The sequence below is a fragment of the Oncorhynchus gorbuscha genome, linkage group LG24, assembly GCF_021184085.1.
Source record: "Oncorhynchus gorbuscha isolate QuinsamMale2020 ecotype Even-year linkage group LG24, OgorEven_v1.0, whole genome shotgun sequence".
In the NCBI taxonomy this organism is placed as follows: domain Eukaryota; kingdom Metazoa; phylum Chordata; class Actinopteri; order Salmoniformes; family Salmonidae; genus Oncorhynchus; species Oncorhynchus gorbuscha.
This window is the reverse complement of record NC_060196.1, coordinates 39,395,327-39,419,997: the sequence shown is the minus strand read 5'-3', so window position 1 is coordinate 39,419,997 and position 24,671 is coordinate 39,395,327. Positions and strand designations below refer to the sequence as shown.

Here is a 24,671-nt window from a genome sequence, read left to right as displayed (position 1 = left end):
TGACAAGGTAGGTCAGCGATGCACACGATTGGCAGAACAGAAGCACGGAGGAGGATGGAATATGAAGAGCAGGAAGGAGAGAGAAACGAAGGGTTTGAAATCATTCATCAATCAACGGCATAACGGACATTATCACATGGAATGCCTGCAGCTCAATTGATTACAGCCCTTAGTCTCTTGGTGTTATTTCTAAAAGGAGATTACAATCTGTTATGTAATATTACAATCATACTGTATTTGAATAGAATCTACCTATTTACAGCACATCATAACTATATCTGTAGTCTATGTACAGGTTTGAAAAGTATGGTATAGGACAAAAACATGTCTTTTCAAGTTAAGTGGTCCTCTGTTGAAACATTTGAGACAGTAGTATAAGAGTTGCTGGTGTCGGAGTCCAACGGAATGACAAAACAACATTTGTACATTTCTCTCCCTTCCCACAAACACCGGCCCCACAGAAGCACGACAATTGTGCATAGCCTACATGCATTTATGAATAATGCTATTTTTTGTATAGATTATTTATTTCCAAATGGGCTTAGACACGATATCAATGTGTGCAAAAAACATTTTCATGAAACAAATTAAATACAGTTAACAAATATGCATAATTAGCACTCAAAGTAGTTTCTGTAAAATCAAATTGCGCAGTTTAATTGGATCTTTTTTTTACCGAAACTGTCACCTAAAAATGTGCACCCCCCAAAATGACAATAACAATTTTATCCTTTTGACATGGAAATAACAACTAAAATGTCTTCAAGCAGAGATGTGTTGAGTCGATAGGTTTTATTGGTTACCAACGTTAACCTTTGTCAGTTCGAATAACCTCAAAGCATTTGATTTCCTCTCCATTTGCACTCATATCATACAAATGTGGTCTATTACCATACACTATAATAATTAAGTGACTGGACCGTGTTTGTCAATGATGGACTTCAGTTAGTCCATAACCTTACAAGAACATTATCATTTACAAGAACATCATTTACAACAAACCTGCTATATGCGTGTAACACACACAGCACCATCAGCTGAAACCGTAAGCTTGAAATAAGAGATTCCTCTACACAAATAAACATTCAATCAAAGCCCTTCCTCAGGTGACTAGATCGGGCCACACCAAGACAGAGGTAACGCAGCAGCGGTTACCCTGATTACATACGTCCATCTATGCTTTTACAACATCCCCCTTAATGTCATTCAACACCTATAGTTTAGAGAGGAGACAAACCTCTGTAGTCATTCATTCATTGTCAGTTTACTTTCAACTAGATGGTTTGGAGTTTAATTAACGAGCCCTAACCCCCTTTAGAATCACCCTGTCATTTCAGGCAATAAACACAACATTCTTCTAGATTAGTCTGCCTACAATTATAAATATATACATGTTTATTTCAAATACACCCAAGGTGTAGAACAAAGCTCTCTAACCCTGTTCTTAGAAAGATAACCTACAGGAAGGTTTCACTCCAACCACAGTTGTACTTAACCTGATTCACCTTATCAACCAGCTAATTGTTAGAATCAAGTGTGCTTGATTAGGGTTGGGTTAGAGCAAAAACCTACAGGATGGTAGCTCTCCAGGAAGAGGGTTGGAGCAAAAACCTACAGGGTGGTGACTCTCCAGGAAGAGGGTTGGAGCAAAAACCTACAGGGTGGTAGCTCTCAAGGAAGAGGGTTGGGGCAAAAACCTACAGGGTGGTAGCTCTCCAGGAAGAGGGTTGGAGCAAAAACCTACAGGGTGGTAGCTCTCCAGGAAGAGGGTTGGAGCAAAAACCTACAGGGTGGTAGCTCTCCAGGAAGAGGGTTGGAGCAAAAACCTACAGGGTGGTAGCTCTCCAGGAAGAGGGTTGGAGAAGAAAAAAACTACCGCGTGGTAGCTCTCCATGAAGAGGGTTGGAGCAAAAACCTAAAGGGTGGTAGCTCTCCAGGAAGAGGGTTGGAGAAGAAAAAAACTACTGCGTGGTAGCTCTCCAGGAACAGGGTTGGAGCAAAAACCTACAGGGTGGTAGCTCTCCAGGAAGAGGGTTGGAGAAAAAAAAACTACCGCGTGGTAGCTCTCCAGGAACAGGGTTGGAGCAAAAACCTACAGGGTGGTAGCTCTCCAGGAACAGGGTTGGAGCAAAAACCTACAGGGTGGTAGCTCTCCAGGAACAGGGTTGGAGCAAAAACCTACAGGGTGGTAGCCCTCCAGGAACAGGGTTGGAGCAAAAACCTACAGGATCGTATCTCTCCATGAACAAGGTTGGAGCAAAAACCTACAAGGTGGTAGCTCTCCGGGAACAGGGTTGGAGAGCCATGGTGTAAGACCTAAACGAAAAGTGTAAATAATCAAATCACATATCATATTGCACCAAAAATATGCAAAAATAAAAAATATAAAAAGGTTATTCTAAGGGTTGTACAGTTGCAAACTTCCTACACAACACAGAAACAAGACAAAGAAACATAATATCTTCTGCTTGTGTCTGAACGTGTGCATTCATGGTTTTTACAACAGAAGCCTTTCAGCCTTACAGTACGATAACTTTGAAGTCTTAAGTATTTCCCCTCCCTCCCCTTTGATCTTGACACATTTGCTGACTACTTCAACTTGTTTGTGAAGGGAAATGATCACGTGAAGTGAGGGGCGTGATGAGGGTTCTCTTGGAGGTCAGGGTTCATAGTTCATTAGTGTAGATGGTCGAGGTGTGTCAGGGTGGGTGGAAAAATGGGCTTTGTGGTCCACAACCACAGGCCTCAGACCCAATGTCCATGGTCATATTCATTAGGGCACACCATAGCAAAAGGTTTGGCAACGGGGGAAAAAAACAAGCATTTATTATTGGGCAAGTTCATGTGGTACCTCCCCATCTCAGTAAATGTTCCATTTGGTGCCTAATGAATACTCCCCAGGTTCAGAACTTGGTTCTGGTCTAGTGATGGATCTTGAAGGCCAGCAGCTGCTCAGAGTGCATGTTATTAAGGGAGCGCAGTTCGGGCAGTCTGAGGAGCAGCTTGGTGAATATGGCCGACTCGTTGGTGTGGTTCTTAGTGACGAGGCCCTTCAGGTGCCGGATCAGAGTTTCCTGAAGCGCCTCCACAGAGTTCACATTCTCAATCCCTGAGCGATCTAGAACACAAAAAACCCAGTAGAACTTTATTAGACTTGGTTCCTATACTTTTCTCTGATTACCATTCACAGATGTATGGCTCTATGACAGGAAGCTGGATAGAAGATGTTAGTGAGGAAGGAAACATTCACTATAATAAAATGCATGCTTTCAAACAACAAACATAATTTAGATAGTTACACTAATCTCTTGGTAAGGAGCCATACAGTACCATAACTCACCGTATTAAGTCTGTTTCTATAGGATATAGTGTTTATAGTCTAGAAGAAAGTACAGTGGGGCAAAAAACTATTTAGTCAGCCACCAATTGTGCAAGTTCTCCCACTTAAAAGGATGAGAGGCCTATAATTTTCATCATTAGGTACACTTCAACTATGACAGACAAAATGAGAAAAAAAATCCAGAAAATCACATTGTAGGATTTTTAATGAATTTATTTGCAAATTATGGTGGGAAAAAAGTATTTGGTCAATAACAAAAGTTTCTCAATACTTTGTTATATACCTTTTGTTGGCAATGACAGAGGTCAAACGTTTTCTGTAAGTCTTCACAAGGTTTTCACACACTGTTGCTGGTATTTTGGCCCATTCCTCCATGCAGATCTCCTCAAGAGCAGTGATGTTTTGGGGCTGTTGCTGGGCAACACGGACTTTCAACTCCCTCCAAAGATTTTCTATGGGGTTGAGATCTGGAGACTGGCTAGGCCACTCCAGGACATTGAAACGCTTCTTACGAAGCCACTCCTTCGTTGCCCGGGCGGTGTGTTTGGGATCATTGTCATGCTGAAAGACCCAGCCACGTTTCATCTTCAAAGCCCTTGCAGATGGAAGGTTTACACTCAAAATCTCACGATACATGGCCCCATTCATTCTTTCCTTTACACGGATCAGTCGTCCTGGTCCCTTTGCAGAAAAACAGCCCCAAAGCATGATGTTTCCACCCCCATGCTTCACAGTAGGTATGGTGTTATTTGGATGCAACTTAGCATTCTTTGTCCTCCAAACATAACGAGTTGAGTTTTTACCAAAAAGTTATATTTTGGTTTCATCTGACCATATGACCATTCTCCCAATCTTCTTCTGGATCATCCAAATGCTCTCTAGCAAACTTCAGACAGGCCTGGACATGTACTGGCTTAAGCAGGGGGACACGTCTGGCACTGCAGGATTTGAGTCCCTGGCGGCGTAGTGTGTTACTGATGGTAGGCTTTGTTACTTTGGTCCCAGCTCTCTGCAGGTCATTCACTAGGTCCCCCCGTGTGGTTCTGGGATTTTTGCTCACCATTCTTGTGATCATTTTGACCCCACGGGGTGAGATCTTGCGTGGAGCCCCAGATCGAGGGAGATTATTAGTGGTCTTGTATGCCCTCCATTTCCTAATAATTGCTCCCACAGTTGACTTCTTCAAACCAAGCTGCTTACCTATTGCAGATTCAGTCTTCCCAGCCTGGTGCAGGTCTACAATTTTGTTTCTGGTGTCCTTTGACAGCTCTTTGGTCTTGGCCATAATGGAGTTTGGAGTGTTTGAGGTTGTGGACAGGTGTCTTTTATACTGATAACAAGTTCAAACAGGTGCCACTAATACAGGTAACGAGTGGAGGACAGAGGAGCCTCTTAAAGAAGTTACAGGTCTGTGAGAGCCAGAAATCTTGCTTGTTTGTAGGTGACCAAATACTTATTTTCCACCATCATTTGCAAATAAATTCATTAAAAATCCTACAATGTGATTTTCTGGATTTTTTTCTTCTCGTTTTGTCTGTAATAGTTGAAGTGTACCTATGATGAAAATTACAGGCCTCATCTTTTTAAGTGGGAGAACTTGCACAATTGGTGGCTGACTAAATACTTTTTTGCCTCACTGTATATTTAAAAAGGGGCAGGAAATATGAATGAAAAGGTCACGTCATGATCCTACCGGCAGAGATGAGGACAACGGTGGTGAACAGGCTCATCTCCTCCTCGCTAAGGCCGAGCCCCATCAGATTTTCGCTGAAGTCCATCATGGAGGTCAGGAAGTCGCCGGCGCCCATGGCTCGTAACGCCTCCACGCTGTACTTGGTACCACCCAGGAATGTCACGGTGCGGTCTTTCACATCAAACAGCGACGCAAAACGGACCACTAGCACCTGATGAAGTGACAGCAGACACTAGGTACGTTTGGCTGGATCAAGTGCATTTCCATGAGCCATATCAGTTTGATTTGAATACTGTTTTCATTCACATACATGTGAGAAAGGGGATAAGGAGTAGAGGAGAGAAGGAGAAAAGAAGAGCCTAGGGAAGGAAGACTGAGAAAAACACTGCAATTAAAGGTTTTAATATACTGTAAGTGAGTGTTCTGGTCTTCACCTCAAAGGTACCAGCCTTGAGCAGGCTGACCTGGTCGTGTTGGGAGAGGTCGCTGAAGCCTGGGATCCGCTTGGCAAACTCCACCACCTCCCTGACGGCCGGGGTGAAACTGTGGCTGAACTCCTCCCAGATCCCATGGCCTGACTTATGGGGATTCACATGGGGAGATGTGTTCATGGGACACAGCTGAGGATGGAGAGGGGAGAAGGAGGTACATGAAACATATCATTCATATACTTATTTAATGGTGGATAAGTCGAGTTTCCCATATACATGGTGTTATGTTAACACAATCTGAAGGTGTGAGATCAAGTATGGTGTTACACAGGAATCGAATCTTGTACTTCTATTATTTGTAGTTTATGATTTGGGGAGTGTTCTACAAATGTAGTCAATCAATATATTATACAATAGATTAGCATAGATATTATATTAACTATAATATATCATATAGTCATTGTCCATCTTGGACTCACCAGATGCATCCTGTTGCCCCCGCTCCACAGTGGTCCTGTGAATCCTCCATGGGAGTTGGAGGTGGCCTGGCTAGTGCTGTTGTTGCCTCCATGGTGGGTGTAGGCTGGGAAATAGCCACTAGGGGAGCTGTTGGGCAGTCTGTCTCTACTGTAGAGACAGTGATTCTGGGTGGGGGTGGTGGGAGTACCTCTGCTGTAGGGGCAATGGCTAGGGGTGGTGGTGTCATCCCCCTGGCAATGGTGCCTGTCAGGGCCCTGAGGCCCAGTGTTAGTGGGCCTCTCCTGAGCCTGGTCGTGGGCCTGAGTGGCTGTGAATGAGGCCAGGTCATTCTGCTGGTTCTGGTTCTTCTGGTTCCAGGCCTCCTGCTGGTTCCAGTTCCTCTCCTCTATCCTCTTTCCAGTGTCACTGACACGTTGCTCCTCCCCCGGGGAGGTCGGCTGGGCATCAGCCTGGGACTGGGTGGAGGGGCTACCTTGCTTCTGATTGTACATAAAGGACTCCTGGTGGGCCCGGGTCACCGAGCCAATCCCATCCTCTGTCCCGCGGTCTGAACCACTTGGAGACGCCGATATAGTGCTTCGGTTTGTATCCATGGCGACTGCAGACTCTGGGTGATGTTTGGGCTCCTCTGATTGGTTGGACCCGGGGGAAGCGGCGGGAGAGGTGGAGGAAGAGGATGAGCCTAAACCAGAGTCAACATCTTGGGGGCGGGGCCCCCCAGGGCAGGCCGGCACCTGAAGCTGATTGGCCAGGGGGAGGGGTGTGTTGCCGTGGAGCTGGCTGTGTAGCTGGCTGTTGTTCATCATGTTGTTCACGGCACTCTGCATCTCTAGCAGCATTCGCTGCTTCTCACGCTTTGGGATGCGGCCGAAACGCACAGCTATTAGAGGAAAGAGGTAGGAGACAAGGTTTAACCCGGGTGGACACTACACCACTTTCAAAATCCTAACACTTAATGTGGCACAGACGGTGGTCACACAATACAAGACTCTCCACTTTGTCGTGAGGATTCTCAATACCACGCTGTCTCGCCAAAACAATGATGTGATTAGATTTAATGTAGCTATGAGCTGTGGCTCAAAGCAGCCTCAAATGTTCAGTCATTCACACTTGCCATATAGAGTTGAAATATCTAGGAAACATTTTGAATTGAATATCATTGATTGTGAACTTCAGAGCTGTAACAATTTGACACTTTGGCTTTGGTTAAAGGCAAGTACAAACACATACTAATATTAGTTATCGCTCCTGCTACAGAGTCTACACACATTCTGGGTGACGCGAAACAATGTTTCTCACTGGCTTCTTCTCTGGCGAACTCTCATTGGCAATTACTAATCACCGTTCTCAAAACGTGTCATTTCACATCTCACACTACAAGAGCATTGCAGATTTTGTGGCGATAAAATCAAACATGTTTGAAAATAATGGGATGTCTGGGACTGCTCCAAGACGAGATCGGTAGTGTTAGAGCCGATTTGGACATATTTGTAAAAAAGACCGAACATATGGAGCTCCATGTATATTTGTGTAAATACATTAAATATGAATGTAAATGATGAAATATTAGGTACGTACCTTTATGATTTATATTTACCTGATTGAGATATATTCATTTGTTGTTAGTGTAACTCAGCCATTTGGCCCCCCCCTCTTGCCTGTTCATTGTATTGTGGTAAGTGTGTTAGGATAAAGGCAGGAAGTTGGGCCTTTGGGAGAGAGTCCTTGCTAGATGCGGGAGCGGTATAGTTTTTTGACCATACAGACAGGTCATAATATGTATTTTCCATATAAAGTCATCTATGCTTTAAGTTGATTGGAGAATCATTTATTTGTTAGATATAAGAAGAATAAACATTTTTGTTGCACCACATACCTGGATGTCATTGAATGTTTGGCCGTTTGGAAACCTTGAGTGTGGACTGTATGCGTACCAAACAACCCCGCTTCAGGCTTGGGCAGTGGCTGTGGTAAAGACGAAAGGAAGCCACTACAGGTAGCCTTCAGATTGCGTCTTTGACCCGCTCACATTAAACGAGCGTCGGTGACGCAACAATATGGGGATTTTGGCTCCGGTCTCAAAAACTTGTCTCGGGCAGCTAAATCGTGTAGTGTACACCAGGCTTTAATTTCCCCCAACACCTCCTATTAAAATGGTCTTTGCTGATAGGTCTGCTAGTCTACAGATAATGACCAAATACTGTCAATCCTTGTTTAAAATAGAACAAACCGATACTTTCCTTCATCTACTTTTTTCTCAACTACATATTTATGTAACCCACGACAACAGTAATAAACCATGTATTATTGTGACAGGAGGGGATGTAGTTATAGAAGGTAATAGGAACTTACAGTCCTTGGACATGCCGACCAGCAGACACTTCTTGAAGCGACACTGCTGGCAGCGGTTCCTGTTGATCCTCATGATGGCACAGCTCTCGTTCTTCAGGCACTTCTTATACTGGATGTTCTGCTGGATGCTCCGACGGAAGAAACCCTACACGCACACAGACAGATGGACACACTAGTGAGTCAGAGTTTGTTGGGAGACTTGCTAGTTCACAGTGCTTTGACAGCAGAACTAGGTCATTAAGAGAGGAGAGAGAGAGAGAGGCTGTGGTTAAAAATAAGGCAGAAGCGTTCTGAGTTCGATGATTTGACCCTGTTAGGCTACCGTCCCATTATGTAATTTCCCTTGCTCTCTCACCTTAACTATGGCATTGAGGCACAACATTGATTAGGTGTGTGTGTGTGTGTGTGTGTGTGTGTGTGTGTGTGTGTGTGTGTGTGTGTGTGTGTGTGTGTGTGTGTGTGTGTGTGTGTGTGTGTGTGTCGGTCTGTGTTCTCACCTTGCAGCCCTCACAGGCATGGACCCCATAGTGGAATCCAGATGCAATATCTCCACACACCTTACACAGCAGCACCAGGCCGTTGATTTCTGCCAAAACCCAGATGCAAAACATCTCATCAGCACTCATTGACGCAATGCCTCTTTAAATTAAATTCAACTTATTGTATCATACCCAAAGCCAAGGGTCAATTATTGCAACAGTAACTGAATAGACATTCAAGTTATTGAGGAGCAGAGAAACCACTCACTAGTAATGCTGCATTTTGCACTGGTCTTTGCTGTAGTATGGGCCAGTGGGAGACCTGCCGTGGTTAGGGGCGTGTCCACCACATTGCCCTGGCGACAGATGTGGGAGGAGTTGTGTGGCAGGTGAGAGGAGTTGTAGCAGTCGTTTGAGTCACTATGACATGACTCAGGGCTGGAGGAGCTGATGTAGGCTATTACACCCCCTAGTGGAGAGACAGACATGATGATTAGGCTGATAATTGAATATAATTAAATAGAACACATATTATACTGTTATCCCTATGGATAGGGCTGGCTGCTGGGGTAGCAGAGGTTCAAGTTGAACAAAGAACAATGATTTTACATGACCTTATAAATAGAGAGTGTTTGAAAGGAATTTGAATTAATGTTGTTTCGGAACATTTTGCAGACCGAAGGGAAGGATCTGGAAATCGTATAGTCCAAAAAATATTCATATTTTGGGTGGGGTGTGTTGAGACTGAGCACTGCAGCAGACAGCCGCGTCTCGGGAGTGAGATCAGACAGAGCAGCATGCGTTGTGACTACCTCTTACCAGTTGCAGGTAGGCTATTTAGATTGTCATTATGGAGACACCCATTCCCAACCCTTTTTCCAGAAAACATTAACATGTTACAACTGATGCTCATCACAAAATAACGGTGACAAAGCACAGGAAAATGACTTTAGGCACTTAGAGCCCATTAGAAAAATTTCCTCGGATATTGGTTTAAACTCCATTCTAATGTAGACTTTGCTTATGGAAAACCATATCAAGCTAAAGGTTTTACGTATGCTCAGTTCTTGAGTCTCCAGCGCTGGACGAGTGGAAATTAAGTGAACTCCCTTGCGAGCTTCTGTTATAGGGAAAAATCCACAATGAAACTGACATTAAAATGTGGACAATGATACAGTTGCATCTGTTGTCCATCAATCAGCCTATTCATTTCTATGCCCATGATGGCTACTGTAGCCTACCACTTTAAACAAATTTGTTGAAATGACAATCACTGTAGCCAATGCAAATACATTTGTTTCACTTGTGTGGTTTACCTGGAGGTGGCAAACTGATTGAATAAATAGCCTATAACTTCTGTTTATTATTGTTGTTGTAGCCATGTGTTATTAAACACTGTCTGCTAAGCATAGGCCTATTCAGGCCTAATAGTTTGCACTGCTATTCAGTTTACAGCACCAGTCAAAAGTTTGGACACCTACTCATTCAAGGGTTTTTCTCTATTTGTACTACAAAACCATGAAATAACACTTGGAATTATATAGCAACCAAAAAAAATGTTAAACAAATCCAGATATATTTTACATTTTTCAAAGTAGCCACCCTTTGCCTTGATGACAGCGTTGCACACTCCTGGCATTCTCTCAACCAGCTTCATGAGGTGGAATGCATTTCAATTAACAGGTGTGCCTTGTTAAAAGTTCATTTGTGGAATTTATTTCCTTCTTAATGCATTTGAGCCAAACAGTTGTGTAGTGACAAGGTAGGGGTGGTGTACAGCAGATAGCCCAATTTAAAAGTTGCCAAAAAACATCAAGCACTATGATGAAACTGGCTCTCATGAGGACCGCCACAGGAAATAAAGACAGAGTTACTTCAGCTGCAGCGGATAAGTTCATTAAAGTTACCAGCCTCAGAAATTGCATCCCAAATAAATGCTTCACAGAGTTCAAGTAACAGACATCTCCACATCAACTGTTCAGAGGAGACTGTGTATATCAGGCCTTCATGATTGAATTGCTGCAAAGAAACCACTACTAAAGGACACCAATAAGATAAGAGACTAGCTTGGGTCAAGAAACACGAACAATGGACTTTAGACCGATGGAATTCTGTCCTTTAGTCTGATTAGTCCAAATTTGAGATTTTTGGTGAGAGTAGCTGAACGGATGATCTCCGCAGGTGTGATTCCAACTGTGAAGCATGGAGGAGGAGGTGTGATGGTGTGGGGGTGCTTTACAAGTGACACTGTCTGGGATTTATTTAGAATTGAAGGCACACTTAACCAGCATGGCTACCAGAGCATTCTGCAGCGAAACACCATCCCATCTGAATTACGCTTAGTGGGACAATCATTTGTTTTTCAACAGGACAATGACCCAAAACACATTTCCAGGGTGTAAAAGGGCTATTTGACCAAGAAGGAGAGTGATGGAGTGCTGCATCAGATGACCTGGCCTCCACAATCACCTGGGGGGAATTAATGAGCCATGAATGAGCCAAGACGGGGATGATTAGGTGGCTATGATGGTATGAAGGCCAGATTGGCAATTTAGCCGGGTCACCTGGGTTAACACCCCTACTCTTACAATAAGTGCCATGGGATCTTTAGTGACCACAGAGAGTCAGGACACCTGTTTAACGTCCCAACCCGAAAGATGGCACCCTACACAAGGCAATGTCCCCAATGACTGCCCTGGGGCTATGGGATATTTGTTTTAGACTAGGAAAGGATGCCTCCTACTGGCCCTCCAACACCACTTCCAGCAGCATCTGGTCTCCCATCCAGGACCAACCCTGCTTAGCTTCAGAAGTAAGCCAGCAGTGGGATGCAGGGTAGTATGCTGCTGGCCTTCTTAGGTTGTTAGATGTTAATTTGAGATTCCTTCTTAATTTGCTCGATAAAGTTATGGAAAAAGGGTTTATTGGCTAAATGTGGCAGCTCCCTTGCTGAGAAAAACATTTTTGAGCTAGTTTTTAGGCCTCGTGGGTAGGTTTTGAGTTGTCTTTGGGCAAGAAATTTCAGCTAGACCTGGCAACCCTGTGCAGAGTGGCTCTCAGCCAGGAAGAGAGGCCGACCACCCGCCCCTTTTTTCAGATCAGGCTGACCTCGTTCCTCTTCCTACATTCTGGTTAGATAACACCCCTGTTACATAATGCCAGTTTCAGCAGGGTGTGTGGAGAATAGCCTGGCTACACTTCAACTCACATACATACGGCTCAAGAGGGAAGCTCATCGTCATTCAATCAAGAAGCACGGTCAGGGCCAACATTGCCAGATTGCTTCATGAAGCAAGCGATTAATGCCAGCCAAATGTTGTGTGGCCCTTATGGTACTAAATTAAATGTAATTTTTCACATGCGCCGAATACAACAGGTGTAGTAGACCTTACAGTGAAATGCTTACTTACAAACCCTTAACCAACAATGCAGTTTTAAGAAAATACCTCAAAATGTAAGCGATAAGAATAACAACTCATTAAAGAGCAGCAGTAAACAACAATAGAGGGGCTATATACAGGGGGTACCGGTACAGAGTCAATGTAATTGATGTGTTCATGAGTTGGTCATCTGTAAATCCCTTGTTGATTACAGAAGTTTCAGCAAATTCTAAATTAATCTCAATAGCCACAGTTTCCCTCTTTTCAACATTCATAAAGCAAAAGAAATCCCATAGCAAACACATTCCAAATAAGGGTGACTTTACATAATGAATAGGTTGTGAAACTCTTGGCCAATCAATTATAATTTTACTGGACTGACGAAGTTCATTTTTGGAACCCGCCCCTACCTGGAACGGACATTTTTTCCCGAGAAACCCAGTGGTAGAAAACTGGGTCAGTTTACATTGCTGCAACCCTATAACTGCATGCAGTTTCACGTGTATCCACACCAACTCGCAGTGCATTATCTTTGGCAGAATTATGCAATATTTACGTCACAGCATCTCTCCACCAACCAGAGGACGCAAGGGAGCATTTAAAGAAGGAAGTATATACGTCACAGCGCTCCTCAGCCAATCAGAGAGATCGTATACAGAGTCGCACATGGCTAACGACCCGTGCATGTGAGAAAAGGGACCTGTAACACTGTTCCAGCATACCGATACTAAAATAACACCTTCAATGGCGCTCCTAACCCACTTTAACACAGTTTTCATTAAGGCTCATTAGAGTAAGAAAAATATAACACGAGCAGTTCACTGTAATACATTTATTTGTCTTATGTTTTAATTCAAAACAACACAAAACTCTTTAAAAACAGGATTCTGACAAGTAGCCTGTTAAAGTTGTATAATTCATCTAGGTCCGGTCTAATGAAATACACTATCACAAATCAAACGGTTAAACTGTAGACACTAAAAAAGGCTAGAGGCCTACACATACATCTTTCTAAACGTATTGAGCTGAATATGATCGTTTTACCTGCTTTTGTAGATTCCATGTGCTCTGACTTCTGAAATCCCCTATTTGGACCTTTAGTCTGATGACGTGTTTCTTATCTTGTTTTCACCAACTTTTTACGTCACTGGTTGATGTTTTTGATCAATGAATTGAAGCCTTCAGAAAATAGTCGGGAAATGCACGGAGGCCTACTAGTTTCAGAGATGACAGCAATCGCTCAACAGCAACTGTTGCTAATCAGATTGATTTCCCGTCGTGATAGTTGACGATCACCAACGTTCCAAACAATTGACGTGAACTAAACTGTATCCGTTTGGTTGAAAACACGCCCCGAATCAAACAATAGATTGTAGCCAATTGTTTCGCTACAGAATGAATCGAACGTTCGGAATCCGGTATATTTTTCTTTTTCGTAGAGCGCTCAAAAAAGCTGTCCGTCTGAAGTCTCTTTTCTGAAGCCTAAAGATATGCCTAAGCATATTAATAGCTATAGCATACAAATGTGTATTTTCTCGAAGAAAACGATAGCTCTGATAGCAAAGAGTAGAACGTTATTATTCGCTGAAAGACGGTTCCGAGTTGAGCTCTCGACTCGAGCTGCTATTCTTCTTCTTTGGTTGGGTTTATCGGCGGTTGGCATCAAATGTTTTGGTGCATTACCGCCATCTACTGTACGAGAGTGTGGGCCAGCGACAGGGAGAAACTCAAATCAAATTGTATTGGTCACATACACATGGTTAGCAGATGTTAATGCGAGTGTAGCGAAATGCTTGGGCTTCTAGTTCCGACGATGCAGTAATATCTAACAAGTAATATAACAAATTCACAAAACTACCTTATACACACAAATGTAAAGGGGTGAATGAGAATATGTACATATCAAGATTGTTGTCCTTGATTATCTTTTTGGCCTTCCTGTGACATCGGGTACTGTAAGTGTCCTGGAGGGCAGGTAGTTTGCCCCCTGTGATGCGTTGTGCAGACCGTACTACCCTCTGGAGAGCCTTGTGCTTGAGGGCGGTGCAGTTGCCGTACCAGGCAGCGATACAGCCCGACAGGATGCTCTCAATTGTGCATCTGTAAATGTTTGTGAGTGTTTTAGGTGACAAGCCAAATTTCTTCACCCTCCTGAGGTTGAAGACACGCTGTTGGGCCTTCTTCACCACGCTGTCTGTCTGGGTGGACCATTTCAGTTTGTCTGTGATGTGTACGCCGAGGAACTTAAATCTTTCCACCTTCTCCACTACTGTCCTGTCGATGGGGGGTGCTCCCACTGCTGTTTCCTGAAGTCCACGATCATCTCCTTTGCTTTGTTGACGTTGAGTGTGAGGTTATTTTCCTGACACAACACCTTGAGGGCTCTCACCTCCTCCCTGTAGGCCATCTCATCGTTGTTGGTAGTCAAGCCTACCACTGTAGTGTCATCTGCAAACTTGATGATTGAGTTAGAGGCGTGCATGGCCACGCAGTCATGGGTGAACAGGGAGTACAGGAGAGGGCTGAGAACGCACCCTTGTTGGGCCCCAGTGTTGAGGATCAGCGGGGTGGAGATGTTGTTTCCTACCTTCACCACTTGGGGGGGCGGCCCGTCAGAAAGTCCAGGATCCAGTTGCATAGGGCGGGGTGCAGACCCAGGGTCTCAAACTTAATGACGAGTTTGGAGGGTACTATGGTGTTAAATGCTGAGCTGAAGTCAATGAACAGCATTCTCACATAGGTATTCCTCTTGTCCAGATGGGTTAGGGCAGTGTGCAGTGTGGTTGAGATTGCATCGTCTGTGGACCTATTTGGGCGGTAGGCAAATTGGAGTGGGTCTAGGGTGTCAGGTAGGGTGGAGGTGATATGATCCTTGACTAGTCTCTCAAAGCACTTCATGATGACAGAAGTGAGTGCAACGGGACAATAGTCATTTAGTTCAGTTACCTTAGTTTCTTGCGAACAGGAACAATGGTGGCCATCTTGAAGCATGTGGGGACAACCGACTGGGATAGGGATTGATTGAATATGTCCGTAAACACACCAGCCAGCTGGTCTGCGCATGCCCTGAGGACATGGCTAGGGATGCCTTCTGGGCCGGCAGCCTTGCAATGGTTAACATGTTTAAATGTTTTACTCACTTTGGCCAGGGAGAAGGAGAGCCCACAGGCTTTGGTAGCGGGCCGTGTCAGTGGCACTGTATTGTCCTCAAAGCCAGCCAGGGGCTGGTTTTCTTTTTCTAATCAGTGATTGACTGTAAACCCTGCCACATACGTCTCGTGTTTGAGCCGTTGAATTGCGACTCTACTTTGTCTCTATACTGACACTTTGCTTGTTTGATTGGCTTGCAGAGGGAACAGCTACACTGTTTGTAATTGGTCATATTTCCAATCGCCTTGCCATGATTAAAAGCAGTGGTTCATGCTTTCAGTTTTGCGCGAATGCTGCTGAAAAGTTTTAGTCACAGTGGGTACGACATCTCTGATGCACTTGCTAATAAACTTGCACACCGAGTCAGCGTACACATCAATGTTGTCTGAGGCTATCTGGAACATATCCCAGTCCACGTGACCAAAGCAATCTTGAAGCGTGGAATCCGATTGGTCAGGCCAGCGTTGGATAGACCTGAGCATGGGCGTTTCCTGTTTTAGATTCTGTCTATAGGTCGGGAGCAACAAAATGGAGTCATGGTCAAATTTGCCGAAGGCAGGGCAGAGGAGGGCTTTGTATGCATTGCGGAAGTTAGAGTAGCAATGATCCAGAATGCTACCAGCTCGTGTCGCGCATTCGATATGCTGATAGAATTTAGGAAGCCTTGTTCTCAGATTAGCTTTGTTAAAATCCCCAGATACAATAAATGCAGCCCCAGGATGTATGGTTTCCAGTTTCCAGAGTCCAGTGAATTACGGCTGTGATTATAATCGATGAGAATTCTCTTGGAAGATAATGCGGTCGGCATTTGATTGTAAGGAATTCTAGGTCAGGTGAACAAAAGGACTTGAGTTCCTGTATGTTGTTGTAATTACACCATGAGTTGTCAATCACAAGGCATACACCCCCACCTTTCTTCTTACCAGAGATGTTTGTTTCTGTTTCGGCGCGATGCATGAAGAAACCAGGTGGCTGTACTGACTCTGACAACATATCCTGAGTGAGCCATGTATCCTTGAAACAGAGAATGTTACAATCTCTGGCACTAAATCCTACCTGCCAGCACTGTTGCTCTTAATTTTTAAAGATTTTTTTATATTTGAGACTATAATACGCAATACAGTCTTTACTCTAATTTCCTGTACCCCCTTCTCCCTCATACTAGATCTCAGCCTCTCTCTGCCCACCTTGTACATGCTCCACGCCTGTTTCCTGGCAATAATCACACTTTCCTGTTGGATGCTTTCCTATCACATTTAAGGTCTTATTCAACTAGTCTACACTCTCACTGTGGCCTAAATTGAGGCAGAGGCCACAGAGAGGGGAGGCAACGTGAGGGCAGAAACATTCAGAATGACACACACACATAACAGCTTGTTTTTTAAATTCAGGAACGAGGGCAAAATGTAGATAATTGTGTGTAGGTCTGCATGTGTTTGAAACACATGCATCTAAGTAGACATCCATCAAGCAAATCACAGCTATCACAGATGAGATCTGTACACTAGTGTTTTCATATAGCTAACCAAGGATAAAAATAATGAAGCAGTTGTCCTGTGTGACATCAATGAAATAGAGTAGTTACGTTACCTTATCCTCTGTTCCTGAATCCATGCACTTTGGTTGAACGGAGATGAACCACATTTATCCAGCAGTACCGCCTGTCTCAGAACAGGTCAAACTGACTCTGACATGAGCTGATTCACCATATCTCCCACACACTTCCTTGTCATAGTTGTCGACAAGAAAATAATGTGTCTACCTAGCTTTTCAACCAAGGTCAGTGCAAGAATGAGATACATTTAAGTAGAATGAAGACATTCAACAACTCTCAGAGGACAATGGACGTTCACTTCAAATATAACAGTAACACATTGATTTGAATAAGAGAATATGAAGTTCGTTTGCAGATTTTCTGCATCACTTAGTTGTCTGACAGACATGGTAATCACCACCCCACCATACCAAGCAGCCTTCATGGGTTTGGTGCAGCCATATCCCAAGGCAGACCTGGCCTGACCAGCTCCCATTCCCCTGGTTTCTTCTGCTACCACACTGAAAAAAATAGAGAACAGACAAGCCCATGCCTTCCTCACCCATTCTCCAGTTTCGGTGGAATTTTGGTCACCAGGTCACAGGTCATGGGTGACCTAAACACTGCCATCTTCTTTCCCCATCTAAATGTGTCTAATAACAATGGGCCTGGCAGAAATGTGAGAAAGTTCTATAAATGACCATTGTTCTCTAACTCAACCCCTTTGCTGCTCTAGCGTTTGAGTCTTTTCAGACAGTGTATAGTTTTTGAAGTATTGTCTTTACTTAGAACGGAGTAATGGCGCAACAGAAGATTAAGGGGGACAGGCAGTACTTCATATCATTGTGTTACTTTACTATTTAGCTGTAAACTTCTGCTTTACGTTGAGCAAACTAATGTGTTGTTAGTCTAACTTAATTTTTTCCAGATGAGATGTTATAATTCATCTGGCACTTAGCCCATCAGTATACTACATAATACATTGTCAGTTGAGTGAAAAATATATTTTATCAAATGAGAAAACTATGCTTTCTTCAGATTTTCCCTTCTGACCTGGGACTCAAACCAGCCATCCTCCAGTTCACGTCAAACTCATTCCAGAGGGCCAAGTTTGTGCAGGTTTTCGATCAACCCTTGAACTTGATTGATGAATTAAGGTCACTAATTAGTAAGGAACCCCTAACCTGGTTGTTTAGGTCTTAAGTGCAATAAAAACCTGTACACTCAGCCCCCAGTGGAATAAGTTTGACACTCCTGCTCCAGATGCTGTTCCACTTCTTCAACGTCTCAGTTGGGGCTCTCCAACCCCGTTCCTGGAGAGCTATCGTCCTGTAGGCTCACTCCAACCACGTTCCTGGAGAGCTATCGTCCTGTAGGCTCACTCCAACCCCGTTCCTGGAGAGCTATCGTCCTGTAGGCTCATTCCAACCCCGTTCCTGGAGAGCTATCGTCCTGTAGGCTCACTCCAACCACGTTCCTGGAGAGCTATCGTCCTGTAGGCTCACTCCAACCCCGTTCCTGGAGAGCTATCGTCCTGTAGGCTCATTCCAACCCCGTTCCTGGAGCTATCGTCCTGTAGGCTCACTCCAACCCCGTTCCTGGAGCTATCGTCCTGTAGGCTCACTCCAACCCCGTTCCTGGAGAGCTATCGTCCTGTAGGTTCACTCCAACCCCGTTCCTGGAGAGCTATCGTCCTGTAGGCTCACTCCAACCCTGTTCCTGGAGAGCTATCGTCCTGTAGGCTCACTCCAACCCCGTTCCTGGAGAGCTATTGTCCTGTAGGTTCACTCCAACCCCGTTCCTGGAGAGCTATAGTCCTGTAGGATTACTCCAACCCCGTTCCTGGAGAGCTATCGTCCTGTAGGCTCACTCCAACCAGTTGTAAGCAACCTGAAAATTATTAGATGTGCTAGACCAGAGTTGGAGAAAACTTACAGGACAACAGCTCTCCAGGAACAGGGGTTGAGCCCTGTTCTGACAGTATTTCCTAAACTCAGTCCTGCCCCCCACTGCACGTTTTGGTTTTTGCCCTAAAATTACATTCAAATGAAATCTAGCGTTGATTATTTTAAATCAGCTGTTTTAGCACCAAAACGCACACCTAGGGGAGGACCCAGGACAATTTGAGAAACTCAGCGCCTGCCATATCAGACCTAAATAGATAAAGTTATGTGACCTTTCCTGGTGATCCTGGACTGTAGACACTCAACACCAAGAGCAGTTTCACTGTTTGACTAGTGGTCCTTAGTGCCAACAGTAAACCCCCCAGGTTACTTAAACTATTATCCACAAAAACACATTGTTAAACCATTCCTAGAGCCCTCAAACTTAAAGCCAGTTCCACTGCATTTCTCCACCCCCCTAACCAGGGACTGACTTAGAACTGGGACACCAGGTGGGTACAATTTAACAAGTAGATTGGAAACCCAGCCAGCAGGCTCCGGACCCGCAGGGTAGAAGTTGAATGACCTAGATATGACAAATAACCCCTTCAGTGTAAACCAGTGTGTACTGTAGACACTGGTTCAGATCAGTTACTCACTGCCATATTGATCAATAGTTATGACAGGGTGAATTTCTATAAACTACATTTCACAAGTCTGAAAATGCTAGTCCGTCAGCTTCGCGTATCCCTTTTACTAACCACTAACTATATTCCTTTATCGCCAAAGACGTCAAATGGGATCTTCTACACCCAAAATTATTAACTCTTACACACCACAGAAATATTTTGTCACCATAAAAAGGCATGTGTTTATTTCTTTAAATGTACAGACATCCTCTAGCGGTAGCGGTGAAGCTGCAGGGTATTGCGTCTCTTCCAGGCTGCCCGGCGGGAACCACCCATGGTCAGGTGGAACTTGTGGCCCTTGCCCAGGCCACGGCTCTTCTTGCCTGCAGACGTCAGGCCACGCATCTCCCTGTGCTTGTGCACGGGCCTGGTGATCCATTGGGTGTCGGGGTTGCGTCTGATAGCCTTGTGGAAGGTGTCAATCAGGATCACCTCGAAGAACTTGTAGGTGGAGTCCTCTCCTACCCAGTAGGAGGCCAGCACCCTCAGGCCTCCACAGTGACGGCCAGCACGCTCCTGTTGGGGAGAACGAATACCAAGTAGGTCAGACAAGTCACATCTAGAAACTTGTATGAATGTAAATGACTGATTTGCAATGTTCTGGGGTCTGTTCTAGTGACAGCACTGCCAACCCTATACTATGCATGGCCCCCTGCAGCAGGGGTATTACCCAGTTACTCCACATTCAAGTTCCTCTTTTACTCTACAACACATCTATTGAGCAATTCTAGCACTAATATATATATATACAGTGCCTTGGGAAAGTATTCGGCCCCCTTGAACTTTGCGACCTTTTGCCACATTTCAGACTTCAAACAAAGATATAAAACTGTATTTTTTTTGTGAAGAATCAACAACAAGTGGGACACAATCATGAAGTGGAACAACATTTATTGGATATTTCAAACTTTTTTAACCTCTTCAGTAGACTCTACTTTTTCGAACATTCTGTTAAAAATTGCGCAACATTTCAGCGCCCTGCTACTCAGGCCAGGAATATAGTATATGCATATGATTAGTATGTGTGGATAGAAAACACTCAGACGTTTATAAAACTGGTTAAATCACGGCTGTGACTATAACAGAACGTGCGTTTCATCGAAAAGTGCAAGAAAATCTGATCACTGAAAATGGAAATAAATATCCATGCGCCACTTCCAGGAATTGTTCAAAGTGAACCGAATTACATGAGACCGAGGTTTCAGTGCCTACAGCTTCCACACGATGTCTAGAGTCTTGTCATTTGATTCAGCTTTGATTCTTGGTCAAACCGAATCAAGGGAACCGATTCCCTCCGGTCTCCCACCGGATGTTTTGGTCGAGCTCTCTCCAGACATCTTTTCGAGACGGACAGCTATAGAATTTACATCGCCTCCTGATGAATTTTATCGCTTATTAACGTGTACTAATACCTAAAGTTGCATTACAAAAGTATTTTGAAGTGTTTTGTGAAAGTTTATCGTCGACTTTTTGAATTTTAAAAAATGACGTTACGTTATGAAACGCTATTTTTCCCGTTTATCACACAGTCTTCATAGATCGATATCTAGGCTATATATGGACCGATTTAATCGAGAGAAAAAAAGACCCAATAGTGATTATGGGACATCTAGGAGTGCCAACAAAGAAGATGGTCAAAGGTAATGAATGTTTTAGATTTTATTTGTGCGGTTTGTGTAGCGACGACTATGCTGATTATTTTGTTTACGTCCCCTGCGGGTCTTTTGGAGTGTTACATGCTATCAGATAATAGCTTCTCATGCTTTCGCCGAAAAGCATTTAAAAAATCGGACTTGTTGCCTGGATTCACAACGAGTGTAGCTTTAATTCAATACCCTGCATGTGTATTTTAATGAACGTTTGAGTTTTAACGAGTGCTATTAGCATTTAGCGTAGCGCATTTGCATTTCCAGATGTTTAGATGGGATGCCTGCGTGCCAGGTAGGACCAAGAGGTTAAGAAATGGCTTTCTTCTTGCCACTCTTCCATAAAGGCCAGATTTGTGCAATATACGACTGATTGTTGTCCTATGGACAGAGTCTCCCACCTCAGCTGTAGATCTCTGCAGTTCATCCAGAGTGATCATGGGCCTCTTGGCTGCATCTCTGATCAGTCTTCTCCTTGAATGAGCTGAAAGTTTAGAGGGACGGCCAGGTCTTGGTAGATTTGCAGTGGTCTGATACTCCTTCCATTTCAATATTATCGCTTGCACAGTGCTCCTTGGGATGTTTAAAGCTTGGGAAATCTTTTGTATCCAAATCCGGCTTTAAACTTCTTCACAACAGTATATCGGACCTGCCTGGTGTGTTCCTTGTTCTTCATGATGCTCTCTGCGCTTTTAACGGACCTCTGAGACTATCACAGTGCAGGTGCATTTATACGGAGACTTGATTACACACAGGTGGATTGTATTTATCATCATTAGTCATTTAGGTCAACATTGGATCATTCAGAGATCCTCACTGAACTTCTGGAGAGAGTTTGCCGCACTGAAAGTAAAGGGGCTGAATAATTTTGCACGCCCAATTTTTCAGTTTTTGATTGGTTAAGTTTGAAATATCCAATAAATGTCGTTCCACTTCATGATTGTGTCCCACTTGTTGATTCTTCACAAAAAAATACAGTTTTATATCTTTATGTTTGAAGCCTGAAATGTGTCAAAAGGTCGCAAATACATACACACACACATATATATATACATACACACACTAAAAAAGTTATGGGAAGATATAAAATGATAAAATCCCACTGCCTGACACATACACATGGAGCTGTACAACATATGGATTTGTCTCAACATTGAAGTAATCATCAAGTCCAATGAAGAGAATACCATTCACTTAGTAGAATACAATAGAGTTTTAAATACAACCAAGATACTTTTGGAAAGGACGCGTTATTTTCTGTAATGTGGTTTCAGACAAATTGGCTTATTTCAGACTGGTTTCACCATAGTCGATAAGATGGGGAAAAAAGTTGAGCATCATTAACCACATTGAGAGAACGCATTATTGATGAAAAGGGTTCGATTTAGAATGTGAGCCTTGTTTCAGAGGGAAGTGGGGCCAATATGAAATTACTTGTACCTATCCAACGCATTCATATCGGCACAAGGGCCTAGAAGCAGAGGCAAGGGTAGATTTGGAATTGAGCGTAGATTTGCCAAGTCAGGTCAGATCTGAGACATCGCTGTGCAGTTCTATGTAACTTCTCCCTGAAGCGTACTCATTCACTATCCCTCATGGACTTAAAATACTGACTGATGCAAGATTTTCTTTGTATTAAAAAAACAAACACTAGCCCAAGCTTACATCAATACCATGCTTTCAAGTCTTAAACAAAGTGAGCAAATGCAACATTTGGGGAGAAAGGAAAATAATCAGATGCACTTGTTCAGAAACTTACCTCAGCAGTGGACTGGAGGCTGCGGGCAAACTTGATCTGGTTAACACCATGGTGGACGGGCTTGCCGTAGGTGGCACCCTTGGGCACGGGGCGCTTGCGGCCTCCACGGCGAACGCGGACACGGTAGATGACGTAGCCTGTCATAAGACAGCGACATGTCAAGGAATAAAAGACAAATGACACAACCACTTGGTCTACCTTTCATGTGAAGAAACACTTCCAAACATAAGTGACTTGAATGTATTTGCGAAACCACGAACAGGCAATGGGAATACAAATACTGTCTAATACAACAATTACTGGCTCTCTCACAACCGGCCCATGATTGGTTGTCCCATATGGCGGCACACAATTGGCCCAGAGTCATTGGGGTTTGGCCGTCACTATAAATAAGAATTTGTTCTGAACTTGCCTAGTCTGTAGTGGGTTTGTCGTGATGCCTCTAGCAATGAGATGCCGTGCCTTAGAACACTGCGCCACTCGGGAGCATGTAGTTAGGGGTAAAGTGACTATGCATAGATAATAAACCTCGAGTAGCAGCACTGTTAAGGGGAGGTCAACGTAAATTGTCCCGGTCACCCACCTTGTTTGCACTTGTACCCCAGTCTGCGGGCCTTGTCTGGTCTGGTGGGTCTAGGCGCACGGTGGAGACCGGAGAGCTGACGGTACTGCCAGCATCGGACGCGCAGGAGAAAGCGCATCACGTCGGACTGCTTCTTGCGCCATAGCTCTTGCATATATTTGTACGCTCCCATGTTGGATTAACTGTGAAAAAGGCAAATAGAAATACGTAATGATCACCATTAAATACTGGGATTTAACCGTTACTCTAGTTGGAGGAAAAGTTAGGCACCGACAATTTGCTAATCTTCATTCAAAGCCATGATATACCAAATTGGCTAGCTAGCCAACACGTTTGCTTTGTTGACAACGTAATGTAACCTTTAAATAACCAAGTCACGAATGACATCTTCGGGATACATTTAATTTAGTATGTATTAAATTGGAGTCTACATGCACGTGCTTTTGGGGCTAATTTCTGTTTCATTCTAGACCCCCTGGAAATCAGTCTTCGGGCAGAAGGAGGGTCGCGGTAGGCCCTGAGTCCTACACACTGGATAGGTAGTTACTTAACCGGCTAGCACTCCATAGTAGATAACCACTAAAGCTAAAATATTTACTAGTAAAAACCCGTAACGCAACAAATGCACATAGACATTGAAGTTCAGTGTTTATAAAACTCTCAACTTTCTAACCTCGCTCTTAGGCAATGTATAGGAGACCAATAGAAGACCCGTGCATTACCTCGGATACACAATGCAATATTCATATTTTCAGAAATTAAAAAGCAGAAATGGAGGTAGTGTGTGAATACCTAAGCATTCCGTTAACTAACCCCAGAACTATACAACCTGATGGCCATGTTTTAATACAGATTTCTGATGGATTGTACATACTGAAAAAATATAAAATGCACTCTTACATGATGGCGTACCTGCCGGAAAGAAAGAAAAAACGTACCCAGTATGCTTTATCAAAACGTCAGTGGCACAGTTCCGGTCAGATACGCCTGGGTATTGTAGTTTATCCAATCATGTTAATATTTTTCATTTGCCTTTCACCTAACTTAATTTAATAACCTGGATTTTGATGGTCTTGGCATTTTAGAACACAACCACATTGAAATAAAATAATGTAGTACTTACTTTTGTATATTGAGATTTGGTCCACTACACTTGTCGATTTTACCATTCTTATTGGTAGCTGGTAATATACATTTATATTTGACATTTATTCATGCATATTAATAAATGTATGTCTTATTTATACAGTGCATTCTCTTAAAATTCACCGC

The 24,671-nt window shown here is 43.6% G+C and overlaps 2 protein-coding genes and 1 non-coding gene across 4 annotated transcripts; all 3 read right to left on the bottom strand.

The window, feature by feature from the left end:
* Positions 1 to 2,101: 2,101 nt before the first annotated feature.
* Positions 2,102 to 13,794, bottom strand: nr1d2b (nuclear receptor subfamily 1, group D, member 2b). Its single transcript, XM_046325775.1, has 8 exons — positions 13,200 to 13,794; positions 9,044 to 9,244; positions 8,794 to 8,882; positions 8,297 to 8,441; positions 5,944 to 6,824; positions 5,468 to 5,653; positions 5,034 to 5,244; positions 2,102 to 3,118 (listed from the first exon to the last, which is right to left on the bottom strand). The coding sequence occupies exons 1-8, from the start codon at positions 13,216 to 13,218 to the stop codon at positions 2,922 to 2,924; spliced, it is 1,929 nt and encodes a 642-aa protein (XP_046181731.1). The 5' UTR covers positions 13,219 to 13,794; the 3' UTR covers positions 2,102 to 2,921.
* A 5,772-nt stretch (positions 13,795 to 19,566) lies between these two features.
* Positions 19,567 to 24,362, bottom strand: LOC124012818 (60S ribosomal protein L15). 2 transcript variants are annotated; one of them, XM_046326795.1, is made up of 4 exons: positions 24,300 to 24,362; positions 23,400 to 23,581; positions 22,817 to 22,953; positions 19,567 to 19,927 (listed from the first exon to the last, which is right to left on the bottom strand). In XM_046326795.1, the coding sequence occupies exons 2-4, from the start codon at positions 23,569 to 23,571 to the stop codon at positions 19,622 to 19,624; spliced, it is 615 nt and encodes a 204-aa protein (XP_046182751.1). In that variant the 5' UTR covers positions 23,572 to 23,581; positions 24,300 to 24,362; the 3' UTR covers positions 19,567 to 19,621. The 2 variants fall into 2 exon arrangements, with proteins under 2 accessions (XP_046182751.1, XP_046182749.1); XM_046326793.1 differs by lacking the exon at positions 24,300 to 24,362 and adding an exon at positions 24,192 to 24,287.
* Positions 22,319 to 22,408, bottom strand: LOC124013457. Its single transcript, XR_006834882.1, has one exon. It is a non-coding gene; the product is annotated as a small nucleolar SNORD12/SNORD106 (small nucleolar RNA).
* Positions 24,363 to 24,671: the final 309 nt, after the last annotated feature.

What these genes read in the sequence shown, in the direction of transcription:
- nr1d2b (XM_046325775.1), bottom strand. An exon ending in ATGCCTGTGAGGGCTGCAAG is followed by an intron (nt 8,442 to 8,793) that starts GTGAGAACACAG and finishes GTGTGCGTGTAG; the next exon opens with GGTTTCTTCCGTCGGAGCAT. An exon ending in CGTTGTCCTCATCTCTGCCG is followed by an intron (nt 3,119 to 5,033) that starts GTAGGATCATGA and finishes TTTGTGTTCTAG; the next exon opens with ATCGCTCAGGGATTGAGAAT.
- LOC124012818 (XM_046326795.1), bottom strand. Translation starts at nt 23,571, where the DNA reads ATGGGAGCGTACAAATATATGCAAGAGCTATGGCGCAAGAAGCAGTCC. An exon ending in GGGGTACAAGTGCAAACAAG is followed by an intron (nt 22,954 to 23,399) that starts GTGGGTGACCGG and finishes GTCTTATGACAG; the next exon opens with GCTACGTCATCTACCGTGTC. An exon ending in GCCTCCAGTCCACTGCTGAG is followed by an intron (nt 19,928 to 22,816) that starts GTAAGTTTCTGA and finishes TCTCCCCAACAG; the next exon opens with GAGCGTGCTGGCCGTCACTG.